The following is an 18,504-nucleotide window of genomic DNA, read 5'->3' on the forward strand; positions in this document are numbered from 1 at the left end:
CTTAACCTCAATCCAAAACCTAATTCTAATCATCATCCGGTCCCTAAACCTAATCCTAACCTTAACCTCTACCCAAAATGTAATCCTAAACATTATCCTGACCCTAATCCTAACCTTAATTTAAATCAAAACCTAGTCCTAAACATAATCCTGGCACCAATTTTAACCGTAACCCAAAATCTAATCCTAACCCCCTCATCCTTGCTTTAAGTCCACCTTCACACTCACCACACACTTTCTCCCTCTACAGGCTGGAGTCTGAACAGAGCCCCTGGGTGTGTCTGACATCAGCCTTGCTCACACACAGCTCTGTCGGGTCAGGAGTCAGCGTTGGAGACGAGGTGCTAGCCATGTGCCGCTCGCTCTACACTACCAAACACAAACTCAGTGCGCAGGTAGGTATGTGCGTGAGAGATGGGAGGGAGGGAGGATGAACTCAGGTGGGTTGTAATGAAAAGCGCGGATGTGCACCACGGCCCAGAGCTGTGAGAGATGCAGATTTCATTGATTTAAGGTTCTGCTCTCCTTCCTGATCTGACCATGTTTAAAAACACACTTCTGACCTTTCCAGATACAGGAAAACATCACAAGAACACTCATCCTATCTCTCTCTCTCTCTCTCTCTCTCTCTCTCTCTCTATCTCTATCTCTATCTCTCAGTGCATTACCCATATCTCCTCTCTGCTGTTGAGTGGTGGGCTGAAGCTGGCCGCTCTAAAACTGATGGCTGAGAGCAGAGATGATCAGCTGCTCAAACTGACCCTGGATCAGATCAAAGGCATCTCTGAAGTAAGTTCTCTGTTGTTCTCGGTCTTCTCTCCCCCTGACCACATGCCAGGTTGCAGAGATAGTCAGAGCACAAGCACTGCTTTACCTACAAGTCAAGCACAGCGGCAGATCTACTGCTTTCATGAAGCCTCGCAAACTGACCGTCTCATTCCCACATGTAAGAGTAGCTATTTAACCAGAGCACTCCAAACTGTTGACACTTCAGCTGACCCCAGATCAGATAAGAGCCGTGACTCAAATAGTGGCTCTAAATCTCTCTCTTATCTCTCGCTGACTGCCGATCAGATAAAACTTTAACTCTCGGGAGTAGCCGTGCATTATTTTAACCTCGCTTCTGTCTGAAACCTGGCTAGATAAGCCTTACAGCCTGAATAACGATACCCTTAATCCAAACACGGCTCTCCTCACGCTACAGTTGAAATACGGTGACGGTAGAAGTGGCCTCTCAAGCCGATGTCAGATCAGATACAGCCAAGCACTTCACTTTCAAATGAGGGTTAATCTCTTACTCTCAGGGCCACGGCAACAAAGCTTTCCTTTCCAAAGGAAAGACGGTGAGAGGAGCAGGGGGAGAGCTTTGTGGAGGGCAGGGGATGTACAGATCTTTCAAGGTGAATTTATCCATAGTATTAGCTTAGCTTTAGTCATTAGCCAAATAATATCTGGTCAGTGGCAGTCCTATGGTGGGCTCTTTCTATTGATCAACAGAGTCGAGGGGGTGATGTAGGTGTACCGGATAAACTGGCAGCTGATATTGCCAGATGATATTTAAAAGATCAGCCATTTATTAACATTAAACACCACCTGCCTGATATTAGTAGGGCCCACTTGTGCCGCCACAGAGGATCTGACCACTCGAGGCATGTACTCCACAAGACCTCTGAAGGTGTCCTGTGGTATCTGGAACCAATATTGTATCAGCAGATCCTTTGAGTTCTGCAAGTTGTGAGGTGGGGCCTCCATGGATCGCATCAATGAATATTGGGCGCCCATGACCCTATTGCAGGTCCACTGGTTGTCCTTTCTTGCAGCACTTTTGGTAGGTAGACAAGACCTGCCTGATGTTTTGACCGAGTTGTCTAGCCATCACGGTTTGCCCATTCTTCCTGCTTTTAACACGTCACCTTCAAGATCTGACTGTTTACTTGCTGCCTAATTTATCCCACTCCTTAACAGATGCCAGTATAGATGAAGATTATCAATGTTTTTTACTTCACTTGTTGTTATGTTATGTTATGGCTGATCTGTGTGTTTTCTTGTCAAAAAATGGTAGTACCCATCTAAGCCACCTTGCACCCTCATGCATAAGTTATGTGTTGTCTAGCCGATGGTTTGTGGTTATGCTAAAGAATTCAGAGGTAGTCTGAACTCCTGCTTCATTATTCCATCCACTTGAAATGCCCCCAGAGCATGACGCAACCACCGACATGCTTAACAGTTGGTACAAAGTTCTTGGCGTAGAATGCCTAACAAACATACCTCTGGTCACAAACCATAAACCTGACCATGAACATTTGCTCCAGGAGGCCTTTTTTCGAGCTTAAAGATGTCAATTCTGAAGCAGGGGCTTTTGGTTTTTTTTTTGGAGGAAAGCCTTTCTGTCCATGGTGATGTAAAACCTGTTTGGCTGTAGGCATTGACAGCCAAGTTTGTAGCAGGCCTTGGTGTTTTTTTTAATGTTATATTATGTTACTAACCATCAAAACCAAATTTCTCTGAGCTAAGGAAGGGACAATCTGGGTCTTCATCCAGAGCGCTGCAAAAAAAAAAAAAAAAAAAAAAAAAAAAAAAAGGAATTTGTATTTAGTGCTGCCCTCTATTGCCCCTGGTTCAAAAAGCAATCTGGGCTCAAACAACCCTTATAACTTGAGCGGGAGTGGACGAAGCTAAGCTGTTGAACGCTAAAAAGGCTTCTTTCAGTTTAGCAATATTTATATACTGCATAAATGGGTCCTGTCTATACTTCTGGGCAGTTGTGTAGCAGTAAAATGCTCCTGCTCTCAGCTGCATCGTAGGAGTTTGAATATGCCCGTATTATTATTGATGTGTGGGAGCTGGAATATACCGCGTACCTGTGTGTTCATCTCTGTTGCACTCAGGACTTGCTCTCTCTCAGGCTGATTGGTAGAGTGCTTTCTGACTGGATGAATTGGGCTTTATGTGCTGTCTGAGCACTTACGGCTTCAACAAGAAAACGCACGCAATTCCCCATTTCTGATGATTTAATGACGCCTTCCGTATTTCCAATAAGCGCCTATTCTCAAAAACCTTGACATTTTGTAGCGTTTATAAAATACCCGCTTCAGTCATATCTATGGATGGAGGCTTGAATGGTGCATTACTTTCCTAACCCACCCTCCCATCGCCTCCACCACCACCACACACATACACACAAGCAGATCTTAAAAGTGTCACTCTACATTATTTACTGTTGGGCGTGTATCATCAAGATGCATTAATGTCCCTAAATAATTCATTCCAAACAACATCCTAATTCCCCCAAACACCGTTCTATATTCGGCACATAATTGAGTTGGAGTTGAGCGCTGTAACCTGTGATCATCTTAGAAAAGGAACAACAAAGGAGCGAGCAGAAGCATGCACAACAAGAGTCGAGGCGGGTTCTGTTTGGGGCTTTAACACACTGTTTCTCTTCAGTTACAATACATTTGCCAAAGCCACCAAAAAAACATCATCTCTAAGGTTTGTTTTCCTCATCCATTACTTTGTAATAGACACATTAGTGCCACGTGATTGGCTGCTCAACATTCTTGATGGCAAGATGACTTGTGTGCTGTGCCGCACCTTTGCCGAGTATCTGATGCGCGTTGTTCCGGAGCTGCTTGTAATGAGCTTGTGTTTCTTAATGGAATTGTTGCCCTCTCCGAAATAGGAATAAACGTGCCGCATTATCCTTCCCGATAAGCCTATTTTTCATCGTGATCATTTTTTAATTAAAGCCCGAAATTGAAAACACCTCCGTGATTATGAAGACTATTGCGCTAATTCTGTACAAGGTTGTAGTCCGATATGATTCAGATGCTATTTTGTTGTTGTTGTTGTTGTTTACACAAGTACAGTGAAGTTGCCTGTTGAAATAATCATGAATTAATCCATGCAATATTAACCATGGCTAATTTTGCAGGTAGAGGACAAAGCAGTCACACACTCGCAGTAGGTAATGAGCTCTTAGCTTTAGTCCGTTGGACTGAATAACGAGCGGTGAGAGTGGGCAGATCAGTAAGTGTTGAGTTGGAGCGTTTGTGTGTTCGCATAGAACTGCTCAGGCCAGAAGAACAGAGTGCTAGGCAGGAAAGCTGAGCGATCCGGAAGGACACTCACCTTGCACATTCATGTCCCTCCTGTCCTCCTCTCTGTCTAGCTTTTAGTCTAATGTGCCAGTGAGGGGAACCTTCAATACGTGCTCAGGAAGGCCTTTTCTTTATTATTTTTTATAATAATAGGACAAAATACAGTATTATGCAACCACACAAAAGTGGACATTTTCAATGTTAAAGCAGCTACTACAGAGAACTCAAGATCTCTCTGTGATATAGCCAACGCTAAGACAGTTGCGCCACTTGACTGCCGAAAGCTATTTACTTCCAAGTGGCGCAACTGTCTAAGTGTTGGCTATATCACTGGGAGATCTTGAGTTTATGTATGTCACAACCATGCTTGGCTGGGAGTCCAAGAAAACATGGTTGGCCTCTTTAGGTAGAATGACTCTCCCTGTCCCCAGTAAGCATGATGCTAGCCAGTGCAGGCGTTTGATAGCTGACATAAGAGAATTGCCATTTAGTGTTCCCCTCCAAGCCTTTTGAGCTAGTGTTGCATTAGCAGTAGTTTAAAAAAGACTTAAAGAAGCAAGACGTACACTGACTATTACACTGATATTATTGTGTGAATGGGGAAGTCCTAGCTAACAAGTTGGGAACAATGATGAACCAATTGGGTAGAAATATAAGAAAAAAAAAGACTATTTATATAACTATTTACTATTTTACTAAGACATTTTGGTGGTGTATTATTTTGTCAGTCCCCTATACATCTACAGAAGCTTTAATGATTTAAAAATCTGAAAACGTTGTTTTGGTTAGGACCATGTTTAGGATAGAATTAATTTACATTTAGGATTAGGTTTAGGGTTAGATCTCATAGAAAATCAACCCATTACCAGTCAAGTTAGTTGGATAGCCTTTAAAACCGAATGTCTTATAGAGGAACAGCAATCCAATCCAAGGGCAGTCTATGCCTTCCTGGGCAGAAAAGGTCAGGTGGAATGCTCATATCAGTTCTTAATATACTATATTAGTGCCCAGTAGATATGTGACTTTGTGTCTAATACCAATAATAATAATAAGTAATAATAAGTAGGGGGCTACAGTGAAATAATGCTTTACTGACAGACATAACTGTAAGTTAGTAGGCTTAAATAATTTGAATATCGTAGCACAAGGGGTGGAGCTACCCAGAATTTCTTTTCAGTTGTTTTGTTTATTTATTATGATTTATTTGTCATTTTTTCCTCTGTTTTTATTAGATCTGTATTAGAACTGAAACTGACGAAAATGTGTTGTAACATAGAATTCTAATGCTAAAGTTTAGGTCATCTTTGGCTCTGTATGTTGCTAATTATCAGCACTACACAACAGTGGGCTGCAAATATCATCTTGTATTATCAGCAGACACCTATATCACTAGATGAGATGCAGTCAATATTCCTTTTAGCATATTTAGGCAAAACATCTCCATCATACATCACTCTCCACCACCTCCCGATCTGCAAAAAAAGCTACTGAACCGAGAAAATGTGTGTATGCGTGTCATCATTCATATAGTCAAATTATTCAGTCATTGTAAAATTATTCGGAATATTATTATTCACTCACAATATACCAGTGTAAAGACTGCTGTTGTGTGATTCCAGCTTTCATTTTACTGGCATGTGCCATTATGCTGATGTAGCAATAAATACATCAACGTCCCTTCGGGCCAACCGCTGATACCAGCATCATTTGTTAGACTTGTCAGATTTAGGCATAAATACAAGCAAAAGGAAATCAAATCAAAGGGCTTAAACAGCAGGCCTCCCTATTTTAAAAGAAACACTTGTACGGCAGCGTCTCCTGGCACCACAGTGGCTCGCGGCTCTGGTAGCTAGCATGGACGGGTTTGTAGGGCTGTAGTCAATCAGCCCAGACATGTTTAGTATGTAAGGTTTTTGCTTCTGTAAGCTCTGAGGTTAATCTAGCTAACAGGTCATGCAAGCTAATGCAACCCACTGATTAACATTTTGCAAACTGCATGTCTAAATGATTGAAGGTTTGCAGTTGTTACGTAATCTCAGAAAATAAACTTTATGTTCTGGGGTTCTGACACTGGTCTGACCTACCAGTGATGGAGGTGTTTTTGCTTGGGGGTGTGATCTTAGTATTCAAACAGTGGAAGCTAATTATGTTGGATTGTGTTTCACCTGTGTTTCATCAGGACTAGCCTTCGAAACGAAACACTGTGATGTTAGCAGCCAAACATTTATGAGGAAAGCAATTTGCTTCACAGTAATGAAAATGAACTAATGGCACATGTTTAATGATGATAGTTTTGAGTTTGAGTTTGTTTATGTGTGTGTGTAATGTTTAATAGTTGCAGCTTTTAGATATTGCAGTTATGGCAGTGTGTGTTTTAGGTCCCTGCAGTGTCAGTAGCAGCATCAGAAGCCATATGGACTGTTAACAACTACTTAGCATCACTGACAATTAGGGGTGTGACGATACACCCATGCATTCCTGATATTTTCAACCAATTTGAATTTGAATAAAGATAAATGATGACTACATCCATATTTTTGCATAATCTACTATTGAGCTGGGAGGCGGGAGGAGTGTGGTGCATGGCTTGGCCATGCTGGAGTGGGCTGTTGACCAGCGCTGTTCAAACAATGAACCTGCATTGGATATACTGTCTTAGTTCAGAACCAGAGATGCTAGGCTAACTTTCCTAACAAACACTGGACTTGGGCTGTCACCTAATCTCGCTAAACACATGCCAAATTGTAAATTCATTTGATTCAAATTAATCAGAAAGCTTATTTTTGTACATTTTATATATTTCTATTGTATTCTAAATCACACTGACTTTTTCTTTATCTGGGTGCATTTCAGTGGGTTGGGGGAGGTTTTTGGGTGCGTATTTACCAAAATTAGCTTGGTGACAGCCCAATCCAGTGTTTGGTTCCATCTTTGGTTCAAAATTTAAATATCAAAACTGTCTTGGCTCATTGACTTATTTTTATTTATTTATTTATTTATTTATTAAAAAAATATATTTTTTTGGTGGGGGGGGGGCGGATTAGTGATCAATCAAGTTCAATTAGATTTTTGGACAAACTATCCCTTTAATAGAGTGCCTAGTCACATGTGTATTGTCATGACTTTCTGTTACCATGCCACAATATACCCTACTCACATTGTGCATTTGGTTGTATGCTAATTGGTGGGGTATAAGCTTTCCATTACCTATTAGCTACATTAGCCTCGTAGCTCCAGCGCTAAACTACTGAAGCAAACTTCACAGCCAGGTAGTCTGCCTACTGGTGGTTGTGTGTTGTTGGTCTGTTGTTGACTGTCACTTTCAGACCACACCTTCAAAGTTCATTGCTGCGCACTCTGCCTCTCTATCTCTCTCTCTCTATCTCTCTTTCAACTCTTCCCTTAGTTTGACTCTGATTAGCTCCCAATTGTCTTCCTGTGTACGGCTTTATGTGTGTGTGTGTGTGTGTGTGTGTGTGTGTGTGTGTGTATAGAACATTATGCAGTTATGTATTTTTCATCCTCTCGGCTCTCCCTCTCGGCTGCAGTGGTTGGTGTTAATGAAATTGCGGGGCGGTGCCGCGTGTCTGAAGCCGCTTTCTGAGGCAGCGTCAGGCCACAGCAGCGCCAGGCTGCCTCCTCCCCTCCGAAGAGCTTTATGATTTAAATGATAAAAGAAAGGAGCGCATACATCATTTATGAGATGCCAAACACTCTCAGCCATTCCAATTAAAGCCCATGCTGGAATCCAGCCGACGCCATGCCGGAGAAAAAAATTACAGCACATTTTTAATGGACCCTCCCTGTGTTTTATGCACATATATACACACACTCACTCACACACATATAAACACAAACTCGCACACATCATCGGATAGTAGCAAGCAATAAGTGGATTTGTAAATAGAGGGAATTAACAGGGCCGGCTGTTTCGTTGACATTTTCACACTCATGTACATTAAGGTTGAGCAATATGGCAAAAATGTTGATTCCTGTAGAAGGGTAATGTGTTCCCTCTCCCCTCTTTCCATATCTCTTTAGTTTTATATTTAAGGCTAGTAGACCAGTTGAAATGCACTGAATGTGTCAGCAAAACACATTGAAAACGTGCTGTTCACTTCTCACTCCATTCCAGCCACAAAGACACTACAGTGCAAAAACTGCCCGTTTAAATTTATTGTTTGTGATGTCACAAAATATCACAACATATATAAGAATGCATACAGCGGCTTTACCATGTATACCATAGTATGAAAATTGATGGTTATCATAAAATGTGTATTTGCATAATGCCGGTGTTGAGGGGTAATTGTACCAGTATTGAGGGAGAATCCCACCAGTTTTCTACTGTTTTCAGTTTTGTAAACCAGTCAATGAATTAATAGAGCAATTAATCAGCAGATGAATCCATAATTAAATGAATTTATATATATATATTTTTTTTTCCTTTTCTTTTCTTTTCTTTATTTATTTGTTTTCCAAGGGGAGACTTTGGAGCATATACTTCCATTAATACAATTTTAACTATAGTAAATATTTTATTCAACAAAAAAAAATATTGTAATGGTCATTGTATAATAATAATAATAAGAAGAAGAAGAAGAAGAAACTTAACAACAGGGAGAATTGTGAAATACCATTTATCATTATCAATATCGTAAAGCCATGATATTTTCAGAGACAGGATGAGCCTGTTTAGCCTACAGCTCTTTAGCCTTGCCAGTTTTCATTAAATCTGTATATTTCAGACAACACTGGTTTTTGATTGAGACTCAATGCCAAAAGGGCAGCCAATCGGAAGTAGTTCACACACACCAGTCTTAAAGACACAGTAACAAAAACAGCCTGTTTAATTCAATGGTTGTGTAAATGATTTATGGCGTAAACCCGCTAGCGTAAGTAGACTTCAGAGGGGGGCAAATATGAGAAATATATCGCGAATATGGGCCATTAAAAAAAAAGAAAAGGGAAACACTGTGTCCAGCAAAGTAAACTAGCTAGGAAAGATCAAGAGACAAAAATCCAACAGTAATTTTAATAAATAAGATCAAATATGAACATTCTGACATAATGGGCTGCCACCCAGTCAAGTACAAGACAGTTTAACTGTTGTTGTTAATAGGTGCATATTAATCAAAGCATGCGTTTATATGATTAATGTTCTTCAGTCTTTTAGACGTACTGATGATGCCCATGATATACCTAATACCCACCACTACTGGACATACACAAACGCAGCAGACTAGCACTTTCAATGTTTTGATTTAAAAGCCCTAGTCTCCCATGAGACATCAGACATTCTCTGGATTGATGGATTTACCTTCTTTTTCTTTTTTCTTTTTTTTTTTTTTTTGCCTTCATAAAATGACAGTCTGAAATATTTATGAGGTGGTGAGTGTGCGCAAGTTCAAATGTGATCAAAGTCACTTTGTTAGCTTCACCGCTGGGGCTTTTCTCTGCCAAATCCTTAAAGGAGCGCAGTGTTAAATTATCCACGTCTAAACTTTTGTTAAATAAATAAATTAACCAATGAATACTTGCATGCATGAATAAATAAATATGGAAATACGCTAAATCCGGTGCAGGCATCAAATATGAATATGAACCTTCTCGGCTCTCTGGTCAGTTTCAGTGCAACTACTGGGGGAAATAAAATCAAGAACATGTGTTTTTATAATAATTGGGGATGATCTCTTTGCCGGGTTGCAACTAAGCAACTAAGCAGCTTAGTTTTGAGGAAAATGGTAAATAATTGTGCTAATGTTGGTAATTGACCAAGGTTTAATATCTTTCATTAATAAATGAAAAAAAAAATTATAATAATTAAAAAAAATGATTGGTTGTTTTAACTTACTAAAGAGGTAATCTGAGGTTCGAGCTCATTGGACATCAAACTATAAGCCATGAAACCATGTATTTAGGAATAAACCTTTTTTAGATTTGTATGATTATTATACATTACTCACATTCTAACACATAACATCTTAAGTATATCATCCTGGGGCATATTGTGGGGACATTAAGGCTACCTGACCATTCATTGTGGCCTTTTTATTTATTTATTTATTTATTTATTTATTTCATCCAAAAGTATGAAAGAATAGTCAGTTCATACATATGATCTGCCTATTCTCAGAGAGTCTAGTGATGTAACCAGTTAATGTGAATGTAGGCCAAGAACCACCTGCTTTGACTGCTTTATTCAGTGTGGGCATCTGTTCTACTTTGAGTAGATATCATTGCTTCAAAGTCCAGTTCCAAGGCGTGTGTGTCATTTGAAAGCTCTTCCAACAGTGGACAGGGTCTCACTCTGACTGGTTTTCAGATATGCAGCCCTATATGCTGCAGGGTGTGATGCACTGTAACCATCCTGTAACCATCCTGTAACCATCATTACACTTTTCGGAGACTTCTTGACGCAGTAGTCCTTCTATAAGACTGGATCGGAGGGGATAGTCTTCAGTGCTCTTGTGCATTGATGAAGCTGTTGGGCGCCCGGCACCTTGTTGTTGTCTATTGTTGGTTTGTTCAGAAGGTACTCCATACTGCTGACCAGAGCACAGTTACACTAAGGCCTCCTGCATTTAACACCTCCACACCTCCACCTCGGGACACAGTCTGGTCAGTTACTGTCATTTACAGTTTACCAGTTACCAGATAATCGTTTTTATTCCCTTCAGCTCAGTGATTGGCTGTGAAGTTTTGGCTTAAAGCCATTATTTAGGCCACACCTACTCTTTGTAGCATTCATAAATGAAGACGAAGCTGCGAAATATGCTACGTTACTACAAATTGCTTCAATGTGAAGCAACAGTGTGTAAATAGGAATTTCAGTTTTTCAGAGTATCCTCTAAAGTACAGAGCTCGCAGTGGAGGATGATGAATCGCCTCAAACATTCGCACGGAAAGCCTTTCGCTTGCGTTATCAACGAGAGTGACGGACTGGAAGCGAAAGACGTATGGCTTGCAGCCGTGCAGCGCGTGGAGGAAATACATAGAAAGTGTAAAAATATCTTTTTCAGACTTGCTTCTCTGAACCCCGATGCACCATTGGTCAAGGTCTCCAGCTCCAGGGTTTGGTCTGCACTGACCGGTGTGGTCTCGTACTGTGAATCTGAAACAAGGCTTCTGGCCCGGTTCATATCCCAGAGCTGCAAAACCCTCACGCTCTATGTAACAGACACTGTGAGCAGTGCTGAAAAGCATGCATTGCACCATCGTATCTGCAGGCGAGTGCTTCACCTCTGCTAGGTCATGTGTTTTCAGACAAGCTGCTGTGGAGAAGAGGTCGGCTATGAAGTTAGAATTCTAGTGCTCCAGCATCTGAGATTGAATTTAATTGATTTTTGTAGGAAAGTAATGTATAATGTGCCACTGAATTCAGACATCTGAAATTTAGTCTTATTAATTCATATTTTCTAGATTTACTTTCAGAATAACTCCAGAAGTTCTCAGCAGTCGCACCAGGATTCAAGATTCATGTACGTTCGCAGTTGGGGGGTGTAAAGTTAGTAAAACACCCAAACAGTATTAAAATCAACCCAAATCCAAACATTAACGCAGTCAGTAGAAACACTAGTTTCTTCAGAGTTCAGCTTGATCTCTTATGAAAAGATCATTGCTCGGTTCAGATCCCAAGGCAGCTTATCCTAATTATGTTCAAAACCATGTACTGCGTAATGACTGTAATTATTACCGGGCTTCCTTAAGTTGAGGCTTGGAAAAGGTTAAACAAACGCATTAACATACATAACAATTGCTTAGTGTATTGTTGAAAAAGGACTTCAGGAACACTTCGGACATACTGATATTTACATTTTACTGCTTATTAGCTCACTACAGACTGTAGCAGCTACGTCAGGGGGAGCTATACAACACAAGGTGGAGCAAACTGAAGCTTGCATGATATCAATGAAAGGAAACCTATACATCTTGCTGCTGTCCAATGAAAAACATTGGATGATTTGAACCTGGTAGCTGCTCTGAACACTTTGTAACAAAGGGGAAACAATCGTTTGCTTGAGACTGTGTGTTAGCAGAACTGCTCAGCTTTGAGCTTGGAGGTTGGAGTTGAAGTTGATAAGCTTTATATGAGTGTTAGTACTCAAAGTCTGAAAACCCATGACTCAGCAGGCCATAGTTTGGCCTTGTTTGGTTTTGGTTTTGTTTGGTGGTGTTTTTCTGTCCCAGTTGTGAATCGAAATGCACTAAACAGCAGGTGAAAACTGGGCTTTCCATCTGCAATCGACTCAGACAAAGGTCATTGCTAAATACCCGGTGAATTGAGTCAGGTGTGTTAAATGAGGAGGAAGCTAAAGTGTTTTAGCCATCAGGACAGTGCACTAAACGGCGGACTCTGTGAGTTTCTCAAAGCAATGGTGCCCCATTGATACCCAGCATGTAAAACTTTTTGCTGTTTATATGCAAAACAGAAAGTCGCACATCAAAGCTTATCAGAACTTACACAGTGAAAAAGAGACAGTTTTAACTTTTAATTTCAGCTTTAATTTCAGCTATCCGAATCATGGAAAAAAGTGTTGGGACACGTGTTGGCCTCTTAATCATTGAATGTCTTTTATTAAATCCAATTGCCACAGGTATATAACATGAAGCACCTAGCCATGCTATGCAGTCTGCCATTACACACATTAGTGAAAGAATGGACGGTTCTGAACAGCTCACTGAATTCCAGCAACAACAACAAGTCAGCTGGGGAAATTTCGTCCCGCCTAGATCTTCCACCAGCAGCTGTGAGTGGTATTATTGAACAGTGGAAGCGTTAAGGAACCACAGAGAGCAACTCAGCCACCAAGTGTTAGACCACGTAAAATTACAGCGCTGAGTCGCAGAGTGCTAAGCTCAGCGTGTAGTGCATAAAGGTCTCCAACGTTTTGCTGACTTGAGCTCCAAACCTGCTGTTAGAGCAGCAAAGGGGGTCTCCCAACTTCATATTAATGCTTTTGGGTTTAGATTGGTATGTCATAAAAGCTCCTGTAGGTGTAATTTGTAGGTGTCCCAATACTTCTGCCCATATGTAATTAGAACAAGGGTGCCTAAAAGTCCCAAATGTACTGCACAAGGCCAGATTTGTCAGTGATGTGCCCTAGAAGGAAGAGCGAGCTCAGCTGGGAGGATTTCGGATTCTAAACCTCAGTATGAGCCTCTAGACGCAGATCCGTCCCAAGTTTGTGTTTGTGAGAAGAGGAGGAGATCTTTTGTCATGTTTTCCACCAGCAGCAGGGTTGTTCTTTCTCCGCCAGCTCTGGAACTGTCAGGCATTAGGAGAGGCAGCCTGGGGAGTGCCGCTGGATGGCTGGTTATAATGACATGATTTGGGGTTCACATTTGGGGCAGTGTTAACGCTGCTGAGGAAGGATTAGACCTCACCTCGTCTTCATCTCGTGATGTTCCTATACAGCTGTTCCTCACTTTAACACATTCCACAGTCTCAGCACTTTATCCATTCACCTCAACCTGTCCATTAGCTCTCTCTCTCTCTCTCTCTCTCTCTCTCTCTCTCTCTCTCTCTCTCTCTCTCTCCTGTCTTTTCCCCGTGCTCTCTCTCTGTGTGTGTGTGCATATGCCTGTCTGTCCATCATTTTGAGAGGAAAATCAGAGCAGTTCTGTCTCTTAGACATGCTTGTGTGCGCACACACACTCACACTCACACACACACACACACACACACACCCTTATTCTCATTCCACGAACTGCCTACACTTTTTCTCTGCTGCTCATCTTCTCTTCTCATTTCTCCACTGCCTTTCATATTGTAATAGTGTTGCTGTGCTTTAGCTTTGCACAAGAACACCATCTGATATACTCGTGTGTGTGTGTGTGTGTGTGTGTGTGTGTGTGTGTGTGTGTGTGTGTGTGTGTGTCTGTATGATATTGATTCTGAGCCTATCTCAGCTTGCATTCCCCTCCTATTCAAATTAGGCATCAGCTCTGAGTCATATACAATACAGAGCCATAAACAGACAGAAACCGTTTTCTCTTTCTCTCTCTCTCTCTCTCTCTCTCTCTCTCAAGAGCTCTCTCACTGTCTTTCTTTCAGTATCTCTCTTTCTCTTTTACTCATGCTTATTTTCTTACTCTCTCATGTGCTCATTCTCTCACCCTTTCTCTCTCTATCTCTCACGCTCTTGCTCACTCTCTCAGTTTAGGTTGGCATGCCTGTTTCAGTATCAATGTTACACATAAACACTAAATCTGAGTACTACTACTAATCATTATCATCATCATCATCATCATTGTCATCATCATCATCAGATAAAATAAAGTGAGTCAAATGTGTCCAAAAGTAACTAATGGAGTATGCATCGAGAAGTCTTCATATTCTTATTTACAGTAGTTTTATAGGGGCTGGTGGGGTTTAGGAGGGTGTAGGTGGAGTATGTGTCAATAAGTCTTTTTATTCTTATTTTGGGCAGTGAAGGAGAAAGTGCATCTCTATCTGGACTCTCACAGTGTGACCACACACACTCTCCTCTCTGGCCAGTCAGGACTGTTTTTACCTGCCTGTCTCTGTACGGCCAGGCTGTGGTCACTGAGCCGGTACTTGGTCAGGATCTGTCTCTGCTGTGGACCTCTGATGGTGTGGAGATGCTCTGCGTATCCGTACTGTCTGTTTAGAGCCCGATAGCCCTGACAGGGTTCTGCTGTGGTTGTCCTACTGTTCAAGATATGGTAATTTGGTTAACTCTGATTGGACTGTGGTCAGCAGTGCTGGACTGAGGCTGTGGTGTGTTAGGGGTCAGTGGGTTTTTAGGGCTTTACAGTGCTTTACACTGATTGTAGGGTGTTTGTATTACTGGAGCTCTTTTTTGGACAGGAATGGTCATTCACAGCCATTCTCTCATTCTCTTTTTCTTATTCTTTCATCCTCTCCATCTCGCATGCTCTCGCACTTTCTTTTCTCTTGCCTCTTTCATTCATGCTCATTCTCTCTTACACTTTCTTGTCTCTCACTCTTTCTCTATTTCTCTATTTCATTCACGTTCTCACTTCCTCACTCACTCACTTGCACTCTCTGGCCACGTTCTCTCCCATCTCTTCTACTAACCAGGAAAAATGGAAATGATAGCAGAAGCGAGACACAGCTTTTCATCATAATCACACATTTAAACATTGTGTTTTCAGCCTTTTCAGTGTCTGTGTTTGTCACCTTTCACTCCCCCTCAATCCCATCCCTGCATCCATCTCTGTCTCTCTCTCTCTCTCTCTTTCTCTTTCACTCTCCCTCGCTCTCTTTCTCTCTCTGTGTGAGTGCTGTGTGCGCCTCAGCAATCTCTCTTCACAGTTCAGTAATCGACCTTTTAGCACCAGCTCTGTCTTCATGTTCTCTCTTTTTCCATCTTCTCCATATTTTCCTCTATAGCTCTCTCTCCATCACCCTCTCTCTCTCTTTCTCTCTCTCTTTCCATCGACATCTCTCCCTCCCACCCTTCTCCTTCTTTATCTCGCCCTTCCTCTGTTATCCACAGGCATCATGTCATTCGCTCTCATTCCCTGTCTGTGAAAGCTCACAGATGGGAGGAAAGTCATTCATAACTTCTTATCTTCTGACTCTTGAAGAGCTGGAGATGGCTGGAGATGGCATAACAATGAAAACAACAACGTCCCAAGAATTGTCCGGATCTCCAAACTTTTTCTGCACTAGGTATAGACATGTGATTGGTCAAAGGGCTAATTCGAATGCTTTGTCCAGTATAAATATGTCCAGCATGTTTACTGTGCTGTAGACGTCTGTGCTCATTTTGCCAGCATTAAATTCTGGCAAAGTCTGTCTGGAACTGTCTGGTTCCTGTCACCAGCACAGTAAAGCAAACTAAGGCTGTAAGCTTCTCTACAATGCACCATTTTACTCCAAACTACTCAATTAATTTGTTTACACTTAATTACCCCTTGACTTTGAACAATGTCCTTCTCGAATACGTAGCATAACATGCTGTTATTTTTCCAAGTTATAGTGCTAAATTATATGCTAAGAACTAGGGATGTCCCGATCTGATACAGTGGAACATGAATACACCAAACTAGCACACACAAACAGTAAGTCATTACAGGAGCTGGGAGCTGATTGTTCAGAGAGGAGAGTCAGACTGCACTATACATTTTTTTTTTTTTGTGATTTTAAGAAAAGTCTCGACTAAACTAAATCAGGCAGTGCAGAAAGTCTCATTATAGGAACTGCTACTAAAAATAAAGAGATTTTACTGAACGGATAAATCAGCAGCTCATCTGATCTAAACTATGTGACTGGATTATTCACACAAACATCGGCATCGGCTGATGGGTCAACCTGATTGAGAAATCCCTACTAAGAACTAAGAGCTGGTTCTTAAGTGTTCTGTATGCCCCCCAGGTCATGGGTTCCCACGCGTCATGGAAGAAGTTGAGCTTTTATGACACTGAGACACTACCGATACCCTATTTATTGAAGTTTATAATGCTGCACTGACTCCTAATTTGGTCACAGGGGTCTCTTAATATGCATGTATGTATGTTGTCATGTATACAAGTTATGGAAAATGTTGAAACCATAAAACGTCACCAATAGTATGACAAAGTCCTAAAAGAATTGCTGTTTAATGACATGCTATTTAGAGGATGTTACGGTAGCGTTTTGATGAGTGTGCTGCATTGGCATTTCAGTGACGGTTCGAATTCTTATCAGATTCCCGTTTTCTGAAAATATTGAAAATGCTCACCCCTACGCTGTCCGTCTGAACACCCTAGCACATGTATTTATTTTTTTTATTCAGTGGTAGCTGTTAGATTAGCCTCACATTTCTGAGTCTGGGTCATCATCTCTGGTCTCAGAAGTGGTTGCAGTAGGTGTGAAATATGCAACGCAGGAACCACATCCTACCTCCCTGCCGTAGCAGCCATCCACAGCCGGGCCCCTGCGAGGTGGAAGGGATTTATTTTTTTTTGGCCCTGGCCTCTGTGCAGCATTTGTTTTAAATCCTGCGTCCGCCGGCACCGCGGGTGTGAATAAGTGATGCTGGGGCTTGGCCTGAGAGAGACCTGAATGACATGTTTCTTTAATAAAGGGCTGCCTGCTGCTAGCAGATCCTCCTCTATGCGCACTGAGAGAGATTGATCGCCTGTTTTCTGCTGGCCATGAAAAAAAAAAAGCCCCAAATGGCAGAGCTCATCAGAGTTTTTGTTCAAGACGTGTCATGAATGGTACTCATCAGAGCTGGCTGGTGCACTGATATATACGCACATAATGGCTTTCAGTAGGGATATCTAGATCAAGCGATGTTATTTTGCCCTCCGTCCCAATCCAAGCCATTAAAAAGCATGAGACTGATGATAGTGGGTCTGCTCTGATGTTTGCCTCTGTGCATTCATAGTGTTTGGCTAAAGCTCTTATCCAGAGTGACTTACGTTTGAGAAAGGTTACACAGGTAGGTGAATGTAGGATTACTTATTACTGTAGTGTGGTATTTGTACCCACTCTGCTACACCTCAACTTCACCAACCCAATTTAGATCAGATAAGTTAGGTGACATGTTTGGTGTCCAAATTTTGCTTCTGTAGATTGCTGCTGTTTGCTTTGTTTTAAGTCATTTTGCTTAAAATGTACCTGTTAATTATTGATTGAAACAATAGGAATTGCTGTAGTACACACACCTCCGGCCCTCAGCATTCAGCTTACACAGTTCAGAGTAAAACGTACTATACCGTAAACCACATCGACAGGCCTGTATTGAGGACCTGGATGTTGTTTGAATGAGTTGAGTGAAATGTATGGATAGGATTTTTTGGGGAAAATTAGGATGACTTCAAGTGTATGTATGTGGCTCCCCTGATAAACTAACGGAGCTGAGCTCCAAACATTTTGGCTGATCGACTGCATCTGAGCTTGGTGGAAAATATATGTTCAACCTTCCCGTACAGTGTCAGTTACACTTTTTATACCCCATTAATACACGATAAACGTGCATTACATGACATTCACACTTTGAATCAGCTGGTCTTTGATGTCCATTTGCCAGAGTGTGCTGGTTTCCAAAAAAGAGCATCACAGGTTAGTTACTGACTAGTTAGTGCCTGTGTCGTTACCACAACAGCCCATGCAGATAACAGTGTGGACAGTCGCCTCACCAGATCTGATTTGAGGAACGAATTTGATTTGCCTGCAGTCTGAACACAGTCTTAGTGATGTAGTGCAGTATGTCTGCCCAGCCAGGAAATTGAACCCTGATCTACCACGAGGAAAGCAATAATGGTACACACTACGCTACACTACACCACATATACACATAAACAGTTGCAGTCAATGGGCATCATTCATTAAAATCATCCTAAGCATTTTCTTAAACTTTTGATCCAAAAACTTACAATGATGGATCCCGTTGTCATCATAAATCGAACAAATCCCAAATAGGGA

At 41.5% G+C, this 18,504-nt stretch overlaps 1 protein-coding gene across 2 annotated transcripts in view; it reads left to right on the top strand.

Annotated features, from left to right (window-relative positions):
• nbas (NBAS subunit of NRZ tethering complex) overlaps nucleotides 1-18,504 on the top strand; it is a 239,159-nt gene that overhangs the window by 215,927 nt on the left and 4,728 nt on the right. For both annotated transcript variants that reach the window (XM_072678887.1, XM_072678895.1), the window contains 2 exons: nucleotides 251-395; nucleotides 661-789. In XM_072678887.1, the coding sequence (XP_072534988.1) occupies nucleotides 251-395; nucleotides 661-789 (274 nt within the window). The remainder of the gene's footprint in view (nucleotides 1-250; nucleotides 396-660; nucleotides 790-18,504) is intronic.

The sequence above is a fragment of the Salminus brasiliensis genome, chromosome 1, assembly GCF_030463535.1.
Source record: "Salminus brasiliensis chromosome 1, fSalBra1.hap2, whole genome shotgun sequence".
In the NCBI taxonomy this organism is placed as follows: Eukaryota; Metazoa; Chordata; class Actinopteri; order Characiformes; family Bryconidae; genus Salminus; species Salminus brasiliensis.